This window comes from Triticum aestivum, chromosome 1A, assembly GCF_018294505.1.
Source record: "Triticum aestivum cultivar Chinese Spring chromosome 1A, IWGSC CS RefSeq v2.1, whole genome shotgun sequence".
NCBI classification, from domain to species: domain Eukaryota; kingdom Viridiplantae; phylum Streptophyta; class Magnoliopsida; order Poales; family Poaceae; genus Triticum; species Triticum aestivum.
This window is the reverse complement of record NC_057794.1, coordinates 404449422-404459556: the sequence shown is the minus strand read 5'-3', so window position 1 is coordinate 404459556 and position 10135 is coordinate 404449422. Positions and strand designations below refer to the sequence as shown.

General features: G+C 41.7%; 2 protein-coding genes across 5 annotated transcripts; one reads left to right on the top strand and one right to left on the bottom strand.

The window, feature by feature from the left end:
• Positions 1–1457: 1457 nt before the first annotated feature.
• On the bottom strand, positions 1458–5320 carry LOC123053197 (chaperone protein dnaJ 49). Its single transcript, XM_044476624.1, has 3 exons — positions 5137–5320; positions 2751–3976; positions 1458–1948 (listed from the first exon to the last, which is right to left on the bottom strand). The coding sequence occupies exon 2, from the start codon at positions 3916–3918 to the stop codon at positions 2818–2820; it is 1101 nt and encodes a 366-aa protein (XP_044332559.1). The 5' UTR covers positions 3919–3976; positions 5137–5320; the 3' UTR covers positions 1458–1948; positions 2751–2817.
• A 73-nt stretch (positions 5321–5393) lies between these two features.
• Positions 5394–10020, top strand: LOC123053202 (serine/arginine-rich-splicing factor SR34). Of its 4 annotated transcripts, XR_006425471.1 has the most exons (14): positions 5394–5552; positions 5971–6062; positions 6671–6736; positions 7516–7590; positions 7689–7788; positions 7870–7916; positions 7985–8042; positions 8182–8231; positions 8320–8376; positions 8507–8616; positions 8905–9074; positions 9495–9522; positions 9595–9663; positions 9750–10020. XR_006425471.1 is itself a non-coding variant. In XM_044476631.1 (13 exons), exons 2-13 carry the CDS (start codon positions 5976–5978, stop codon positions 9762–9764), a joined length of 762 nt encoding a protein of 253 aa, XP_044332566.1. In that variant the 5' UTR covers positions 5395–5552; positions 5971–5975; the 3' UTR covers positions 9765–10020. The 4 variants fall into 4 exon arrangements, 3 of the variants coding, with proteins under 3 accessions (XP_044332583.1, XP_044332566.1, XP_044332575.1); XM_044476631.1 differs by lacking the exon at positions 8905–9074 and having other exon boundaries at positions 5395–5552; XM_044476640.1 differs by lacking the exons at positions 5394–5552; positions 8905–9074 and adding an exon at positions 5639–5747.
• Positions 10021–10135: the final 115 nt, after the last annotated feature.

Sequence of the window (10135 nt, the reverse complement as noted above, 5' to 3'; positions counted from 1 at the left end):
CCGTGCTTTTCAATTTTTTTTGATAGCACACCTATGTTTTTTCTTCACTTTTTAGGAAGCATAACTCTGCTTCACGTGAAAGCACAACTATGTTCTTTCATATAGTGTGCTTCACACGAGGAAAACAAAGGAATTTTTGAGAAAGCTTAAAAAAACCCAAGCAAAATTCAAAGCCCAGTCAAACGCAAAAACACGTGTAGAAAAAACAATGCCCCCATACGATACAATGTCTGTGTTCACTACCAGTTGAGCTGCCGAATATTACTGATTAATTGGCCATGCGAATATTTAAGAACTAAACGCAGTGGCAGATAATATTTTTTTCAATTTTTTGACCATTGAATATTTTGTGATATACGCTGAACAATTTTTAAATACACATTAAACATTTTTGTGATATATGTTGAACAATTTTTAATACACACTGAACATTTTGTGATATACGCTGAACAAATTTTAAATACACATTGAACATTTTGGTGATATATGTTGAACAACTTTTAAATACACATTGAACATTTTGGTGATATATGTTGAACAATTTTTAAACACACATTGAACATTTTGTGATATATGCTGAACATTTTTACAGTGCACATTGAACTTTTTCATAAATATATGATGACCATTTTCTTAAAGTACGATGAACATTTCTTAATACACGGTGAACTTTTTATATAACACACAAAAAAGAGAAGGAAAAACATAAAAGAAAAAACCAAAAAAAAGAAAGGAAAAAGAAACAAAAAACAAAAAACACTGAAAACCGCACAATACGTTGAAAAACCGTAAGAAAAAAATCCACAAAACAAAAACGAAAAAAAACCAAAGGAAACATAGAAGGAAGCAGCAGCGAAACGAAGAGCAGGCGAATCCTGTTCGTGGGCTGGCCCAAGCGGAGGTCGCCTGAGCGAAGGCACGACCGGCGTAACCTTTTTATCTCTTAAACCGTGTGTCCAAATCTTGAACCGTTTTTACTGTTGGATTTCTCGCGTCGAGGTCTTCAAAAGGTTTTGAAGAACTTTTTTTCACAAAAAAACCGAATCAAGAGCATGTTTTTTTTTCCTTTTCGGAAGCCGTTTTCGAAAGGCACGACCGTGCCTCCCGTGGAAGCAAAAACGTGCCTCTCACAACGAAAAAAGAAAACACATTTTTTTTCGTTTCTGAGGGGCACGCCCGTGCCCGCACAGAAGCAAAACCGTGCCTCTCGTGAAAAATATAAATCCTCAACATAGTAGTACAATATAGAAGCAGGTCCTGACAGTCAACCATGACAAAATCAAGTTCAAGTAGTGCCCCTGTTTAAAATCAAGTTCAAGTAGTGCCCCTGTTTTTCAGCTTCTGGATACATAAATCCTGAGGAAACGCACAACGCTAGCTCGACATCCAGCCGTCCAGATTAAAGGAAATCAATTTCAACAGAACAAGCATCAAACTCGGCGAAGCGACACCAGGGGTTTCACGTTTTATAATTTTTATTTCAAAAGGTCCACAGTTCACGTTTTCTAATTTTCATTTCAAGGGGTTTACAATTGTTCAGAAGGAACAGCAGCTACAACCAACCCAGGGAATTTCAACTCAACAGTGGTTTCAGGCAGTACAATGACGATCTCATGATCGCTAGCCATCTTTCAGAGTCGTATATGTACACAATTTTGCACTCAGCAACTATAGGCGGCCCCAGCATGATAATCTGCACAAAATTTTGCACTCGCAGGTGTAGAATGGTAATTGCTCCAGAAGAATGACAGGCTGATGAACCCAAGATCACGCCTGATTGAACTCCACCATGTACACGCTAGCTAGCTAGCCAGCCATCAAAGCTTCTTCATGTAGCCGACAATTTACTGGTTCTTAATATGTCATCGAAACGTTATAAAAGGTAGGGCACCAGACAAACTAGAAATATATTGCTCATCCTTTTTCATAAAATCTTGCCATGTCACACCTGCATCAACAAATAAAGTGCATGAGAACACCAAACAAAGTCCTATGTGAACACATATTCTAGCTCCAGATAAGACGTCAAGCTTTAGCTGCTTGTCAGATATCACATTAGAGATGACCAGATCCTGAATAAAACGATCAATATATGGTACCCCAAAAGTAGTTGATTACACATGTAAACTCAAAATGAACTGCTAAGCTTTCATGTTCCGTGTCCTAGCTATATGCACCAACTAGCTCATGCAAAATTTACTGATACATCGAAATGTGGCTTCTATGCATAAACTTGAGAGCTTCTTTTCAATTCCCTTCAACTATTATTTTCCCAAGGACTGAAACATCATATCATAAAATAGCACATTTTATGATTTTGTATCTGGTGGAGACACTGAGGCCCTGTTTGGTTCAGCTTTTATCGCCGGATTCCGCTGCCGCGCAGCAGAATCTGAACCAAAGGGCGAACCCAGCAGAATCCGATTCCAGAAATCCGCTGCCAAAATCTGAACCAAAAACGGAAGCAGCCCAGGACGTGCTTTCCAAAATCTGATTCTGCTGCGGGCCAAAATCTGAAAAGGTTGTATTAGCTGGTTTGCCAAATGACCTACATCTTTTTCAAATCAGATTTTCCACAACTGTTTTTTCACAGCAGATTTTTCATAGCTGCTTTTAGAAATCCACAGCCGAACCAAACAGGGCTTGAATGCCCTTACTGAGAAACAGGGAAATGTCAACTTACACTTAAATCAGAATATACACGATGCAACCATACAGTTCGATTGAAATGAACATAAGACAGGTTATACCTTCAAAGAGAGTGAACTTCTGCAAGACCGCAATGGAGACAACAAACTAATCACCATGTGGGCACTATTATGCCACATCAAGGCTCCGTAGCTTGTCACAGTGAGGCGTAGGGTAGTCATTGGCCCATTTACGCCGATGGAGTTCCACACGACAGTTTCTTCCTAGCATAGTCTTATAATCTCTGAAAACGTGATCCTCGAGGTTATCTCTAGAAGGACTTCCATGTGGAAACTGCTGATCAAAATCTTGTTTGCTGACAAAGTACTCCACCCCATGCTTATCAGTGACTTTTGAAATGGGGAAGTTGTATGTCTTGTGCAGGGCATATTGAGGCTGCTGCACTGGAATGAATGCAAACAAGACAAAAAGTAATACGACCGACAGGTGCATCAATACTGTTAAGTTTATGAACGACCCACCCTGTACAGGATGCTCCCTTCTCTGTTGCTCCTGCCTACCTGCTTCTCTTGTTCTGTAGACATTGTGACCACGGAATGAATTATCACGAGTACCATAGAAGAAAGACCTGAATATCTCATCTGGATCTAAATCTTCTTCATAATTATAGAAGCCATTTCTTGTTTGCCTCCTTCGCCTAGCAGTTCTCTGCCTCATGACATTGGAATATTGGTCGTTAAACTCATGCCCCTCAAGGGTGCCTGTCTGATCATAGGTCTTCCGTGACTGATCATTGCCTAGGCACTTGAAAGCCTTGCTGAGCATCTTGAATGCATCCTCTGCCCCAGGAGCTTTGTTCTTGTCAGGGTGAATTTTCAGTGACAGCCTCCTGTAGGCCTTCCTAATCTCCTCCAAGGAGCAAGTCCTCTCCACTCCAAGAATTGCATAGTAGTCTTTGTTCTTCCTGATATCACGGATAACTCTAACATTCTCCTCAGTGTAACCTTTATCAACATTAGAAGGACCAACAAATTCTTTTGGCGTTTTTAGGTTTTCATGGCCTCTTCTGGTCTTGTCCTGGCAAGCAGTACCATTCAGATTCAGGGGATCAAACTTCTTGGTTGAGGTCAACAAATCAACAATTGGAAGGCTGGGATCCAATCTTTGGGCAATTCGGATAAATTTGTCTGCTTGCTGTCTATCTCCAGATGCTAGCGCAGTCTGTGCAAGCTTGACAGACCTCAAGGCCTCATCTTTGTTCCCCTCCATGACTTAAGTCAATCGTTTCCCGCTGGATTAAATATAGGCAGGGCGCTAAACTGATGCCCTGTGAAACAAGAGTAGATTAGATCTCAGAAGAATTTAATAAGTTTTTAGTGCGACTAACAAACTATGGATTCATAAGATAATGAACTGTATGAAAATGGTATATAATTCAAGAAATAGATCAGCATCGGGAATTAGTTGATGTAAACAAATAGCCCAACTAAGAATTAGCAAACTCCTGGGAGCTCTCAAAACCAGAAAATCCTGTACAATATCATTATGAGCAGAGTTAGATAAAACCAAAACTAAACAGATTGTCGCGCTCATCAATTACGCAAACAAACTACATAAGTTGAGCGAATTTTCTTGATGTCATAAACAATTTTAGCATGGAAAAAACCCATTGATCAAACATTGCCATTCCAACATAGCACTGACCTACACAAACTGGTGGAAGGAACCAAACAAGCAACGGACACAGTACATAGCTCAACCTTGATCTCTCCATGGAGATCCCAAGGACGCAAACCACATCCTTTTTTCTGGGTCTTTAGCGCAGTTCACGTGGGGTTGTGTTATGGAAATGTTTTCCTGAGCTCCATCTACTTTTAGCCCCCTTGATTTGTTGTTTGTTTTTGTTCTGCTTTGGGCCTGTAGCAATCGTAAACTGACAGCCTCGGCGACAGCGTGTGGCGTGAGTGTGTAGGGCTGTTATGCATGGCCGGTGTGGCTTTATTAATCTACATAAAGCCAGGCTCCGCTCGTCGAAAATAGGCTCAACCTAAGAACTTCTAGGCATTCAACAACTCAAGTAATCAGCAAGCAATCTGGCCGAGAAGGTCCAAACCTGCATACATGGCCGCTCTGCTGCCCAAAGCTCCTAAGCAAGACCAATTAAATCCTGCCCGTTCTAGAATTTGGGCTAGAGGAACTGTCAGATACTATTGAACTACAAAATCCTATGCCTGATCGATCCAAATTAGCCACCGACTAGGAAAAGCAAGATCCTGACTAAACAAGAACCGTGCGTACACGAATCAGCCGACCCTACGTACCGCCGCAATTCTCGCAAACCCTAGGCCGCACAGCGTCGCAATCAGGAGGAGCAGAAGAGTCCAAGGTGCCGCGAGTACCTGTGCTCGCGGCGACAGGGATCGAGGCAAAAAACTAACAGGTTGAGATTCTGGATTAATCTGATAGCGATCGACCGGAAGTTCTTACCGGGAGGGGATAGGAAGCAAGCCGGCACGGCGAGGAGACTCGCGCCACCACCGTCCGACGGGGGAGACCAGGAGAGGAAGAAGGGGATGGGCGGAGGTGGCACTTCTCCGCGGAACCCCTCAGGTTTTACCGCTTCTCACGATCCCCACCACCGAGCGGACGGCTTCTGACTGGGGCTGGTTGGCGGTGGCTGGGGCCCGCCCAAAGCCCAGAAGTTAAATCCACGACTGGTCTATGCGGCACGGATCGTAAAGCACGCGACCCCCCTCACTGCCTCACCCCACCTTTCATATCGGCCGCCGCTTCCCCCCGAAGCTTCTCGATCCCTCCCCGCGCTTCCGTTTCCGTTTCCGTTTCGTGGCCGTCGTCTCCCCCCTCGCCGCGGCGGCGGAGTCGCCCGCACTCGCTGCGCTCAGGTCAGTCGAACCCTACTTCTCCCCCGCTGGTTACGTGTCCGCTCCCGCTCCCGCTCCTCCCTCCTGATCGCTGCTGCTCTTGCGTCCTCATTTTCTCCCTCTCTCTCCGCGCGGTAACGGCGTCCTGTTTTTGTTCGGGTTCAGCGGTAGAGCTATCGTCTTCGCCGCAGTTGTGATCTTAGTGGTTTCGGAGAGGTGAGATGCAGTGCTTGTTCGGTCTCTTGTTTAGTTAGTTTCTTTTTTGCTCGAGCAACTGGGGCAATTTTTTTTCCTTGACGAAATGGGTTGGAAATTTCTCTTGATTGATTCCCGAACTTGGGTTGCCACTTCTGCTATTTGATTTCCGCCGAAAATTTTGCTTAAGTTCGTGCGAGCTACTTAGCTATTTGCTGATCTGATTCTTTTCCCTTTCTTGCAGGAACGATGAGCCGACGCAACGGCCGCACCATCTACGTGGGCAATCTCCCCGAGGACATCCGCGAGAGGGAAATTGAGGATCTCTTCTACAAGGTTAGGTTCTAAATAGTTTGGGTTCGTTCACCTGTACCTTGCCTTGGTGCTTCAATTCTGTTAAGAAATTGCCAGTTCAGTTGTAAGGTGGTCGGCATTATGTTCTGATATCAGCTTAAATTGTATACCTTGCATTAGCAGTTACACATGGAGGTTATAAATAAATTCATAAAATAAATATGAACCGATGTATTAGGTTAAGTGTTGTTAAATTGTAAGACATATGCATGTTTTTTCATTTTTCTTGTAACATGGACTATTGAGAGTGTTTGCGGTTGTGTGCACACTGGACAAGATAGTTTGATATTGTAACGTCAGTCGGTATGTACTCTCAGTCTCTCACTGCATCACTGTGACGTAATAAAAAAAAACTGGTGTTCAGTGTGAATTCCACGATGTCAAATTTTCAGTTCTATTCTCCACCAAAAATAACCAGTTATATTTCACCTTAACCTAAATGGCATCTCTTGAGTTTGTCATCCTATGTGGGTATTGCAAGAGGATTTGCAGAAAGCAAGCCAACTAGGTGTCACAATATGATAAAAAGTTTCTGTTTAGGGAAGCATTCCTGCATGTCAATTTAATCTTCTATTACTTTGCTTCTGCAGTACGGTCCTATTGTCGATATCGATCTGAAAATTCCTCCAAGGCCTCCTGTTTATGCTTTTGTCGAGGTAATGTGCTTTGGTCATTGTTTTGTTAGAATATTTATTCTTGCTCACTACTAGTATGTATTCGTATTTCGTAGTATAAATTATTTTTCTGTAAGGTTGTCTGGGTGACAAATTTGAGATGAGTTACGTTAAAATATACTTTGATATGATTTTTTAGAAAATCAGATTAGCATATAGTAGGTCAGTTTTCTCTCTCGAGTTACGTCAAAAGTGCTATAAGACAATATCTTGAAAAAAAGAAGTCTTTTGAGCTTTAGGACATGTTGATTTTGCTCTCTGGCTTATAGAATACTAAAACAAGATGATTCCATCCCATCCCTAGAAGCCACTTAAAGCGTAACCCCTTGTAATTTGTCCTGTTTTCCCCCCTTAATTTACATTTGGAGTGCAACAACCAAAATGTTCTTTGTCCTGTACTCTGTAAAACTGTTACAACAAAATCATGTTGTCCTATAAGACTCAACAACTGGTAGTATAGTTACATGGTTATACCTCCTTTTAAGAGGATACCCTGAAACCCTCATTGGCACATTGTGCAAAACAGCATGCTTTCATACAGAATCTAACCAATAGAATGCATTCCCTCCGTAAAGAAATATAAGTGCGTTTGGATCACTAATTTAGTTATCTAAACGCTCTTATATTTCTTTACAGAGGGAGTATCAGTTTTTCTGAATGTTCTATTAAAAAATATTTTTCAAAATCATTCCGAACTAAAATTCTTTCTGTATAGCACACCTATGACTATGAGTCTAACACCAAAGTGGAGCTTTTTGCAGTTTGAAGACCCACGTGATGCTGATGATGCAATTTATGGCCGTGATGGATACGACTTTGATGGCTACAAATTGCGGGTTGGTGGAACTTGTATGAATATTCTTTTCGTTTTCTGAGAGACGAAGGAAACATCTTAGATCTTTCTTATGAAGTTTACCTTTATTCCACTATCCAGGTGGAGTTAGCTCATGGGGGAAAAGGCCCTTCTTTTGATCGACCAAACAGCTATACTAGTTCTGGACGTCGTGGTGCACTTAGGCGTTCTGATTACCGCGGTTTGTATTTTTAACTTTATAAGCCTCACAAATTTGATGGTGAAATCCCCTATTCTTATTATCTCTATTCATGGATCGCAGTTATTGTTACCGGATTACCTTCTTCAGCATCATGGCAAGATCTCAAGGTTTGGATGTGAATGTAAGTTCTTGAAGTTCATGCTTCAGGATTCTTAAATTTACTTTCATTTTTCAGGATCATATGCGGCGAGCTGGTGATGTCTGTTTCTCTGATGTTTATCCTGAGGCTGGAGGTTAGTAATGATCAGTTTTCAGTTCGTATTTTGTTCTTCAATGAGTGTTGGTGGGGCTAGTTGTTTAGATATCTGACCTGCCTAGTTCATTCAAACTGTATTATCTTTTAGAAGCCTCATTACCTTTTCCGTGTTACAGCAATTACTGGAATAGTTGAGTATACCAACTACGAAGACATGAAACATGCGGTAAGATATGTTAAACACTTCTCTACGCGCATACATGTGCATACATTTTGATGAACATATATGCTTACTAGTTATTTTTATCTTGTAGATAAGGAAGCTTGATGATTCAGAGTTCCGTAATGCATTTTCACGCGCATATATCAGGGTATGGCTGTTTCTTTTTTGCCCTCCCCTTCTCTTAACCATACTGAATCATATATCTACATATTCGTCCCACATGCCCACCCCACTGAATTGAAGATTTCCATGCTCTAATCTACCTGTGTTGCTAATAGGTGAGGGAGTACAATGCTAGGCGTAGCCGCTCTTACTCGAGAAGTAGAAGCCGAAGCTGCTCTTACTCGAGAAGCAGAAGTCACAGTTATAGCAGGAGCAGGAGTCCAAGGTATAGTTTAGTTTGTTCATACTCAAATCAGTCCATGTTGACAACCTGTTAAAGCAAGGAAAAGGGCTGTTAACAAGAATAAAAATGACCTGCAAAATAAGAACAAGAAATAGAAGTGGCCTGTGATATTGAACTTCTGGAATCCCATTCTGGTTTGCTTTTTGGCTTCTGTTTCCTGATGCATTGTTTTTCGGCATGGCCTTTTGAGTTTCCCCTGTCTGACTATTGAACATGTGTGCATAACGGGATAGCTGTCCATCTTTGAAGATTTTCCCTTCTCTTTACTAGATCTGGACCGTGCGACTGTCTGGGGATTGCATTGGTAGGATATTGGCACGTTCAGAATCAAAGGATGGTTTTGGGCGTTGGATAGTTCTGCTGGATTGTGATTGTATGGCAAGTGGAGTACAACCAGCGATAGGAGGGCTGGCACTAAACATAATGGAGTGGATTCTGTGGTATATTTGTATTACTGTTGACTTGAGTACTTATATTCTCAAATATGCACTCTGCCCTGGTCTCATATATAAACCTTGGCTTTAATGCTAGATTTTGTTTTTGAAGTACACATCTTTGTGAAAGAGAAAAAGAGAAGAGGTTTTACCTGTTGGATCAAAACCATCAACCCATACTGTCTACATTTTCATTCAAACACCTGTAGTTTTGACTCCTTGAAAAATAAAGGCTTGTAATTTTCAAATTTATTTTGTGGTGCAAAAGGCATGAGCGGCGGAGCAAGGGTGAGAGAATCTGCCCAAATGCTCACCCGTATATTGTATTGCTCCCGTGTGCATAGGTTAGGTGTAGACATATTGTGATCAAACCATAGGAGTGCAAATGCTAAGTGACAATTTGTTGGTTTTTGGAATATTTTGTAGGTCATCAAGATCCCTATCACCTGCCGCTGTAAGTCTTTGAAGGGTACACATTCTTCTATCATGTAATTCCTTCAATATCATGATTCAAGTTTTTTTGCAGCCTGCGCGTGACAAGTCTGCGAGCAGGAGCCCCGTCAGGAGCAGAAGTTTACCCCGTTCTCAGTCTCCTGTATGCCGCCAACTCCATATCTTTTCGCTCATAAACATTTGTAAGCTTTATAGAACTGTATTTATTCGATTCCTTATTCCTTGCAGGTGAAATCTGAGTGAAGCCAGATGCACTTGAAGTCAGAAAGAAAAACATATCAGGATTAGTCGGATTAGGACAATATAATATGGATTGTGGGTGCTCTGTCCCAAGAAGTACCATTGCTATTCCTTGGAAGGAAAAACGTCAACTTTGTGGTTTGAGATCAATGTAGGAGTCTGGTGTTGTTTTACTTCTGCACTTCAGTTGCAAGAACGTAAAATCGTGAACTCATGGCTTTAACTTTAGTATGCTATAGTTTCGTGTCGAATAACTTAATGCTGCAGCAGAGTTTACATATGGTGTTCTGTGATCTACTTCGGCTTACATCAGTAATGTAGGGGTGCAAACGGGTACCCTTTAGGGTGTTCTCTGGTCCTCTTTAGTTCAACCA

Bases quoted from the DNA above. Each gene is read 5' to 3' on its own strand.
- LOC123053197 (XM_044476624.1), bottom strand. From the start codon at position 3,918: ATGGAGGGGAACAAAGATGAGGCCTTGAGGTCTGTCAAGCTTGCACAG.
- LOC123053202 (XM_044476631.1), top strand. From the start codon at position 5,976: ATGAGCCGACGCAACGGCCGCACCATCTACGTGGGCAATCTCCCCGAG. The intron at 6,737-7,515 runs GTAATGTGCTTT...AGCTTTTTGCAG, and splicing joins CTGTTTATGCTTTTGTCGAG to TTTGAAGACCCACGTGATGC. The intron at 8,043-8,181 runs GTTAGTAATGAT...TCCGTGTTACAG, and splicing joins TGTTTATCCTGAGGCTGGAG to CAATTACTGGAATAGTTGAG.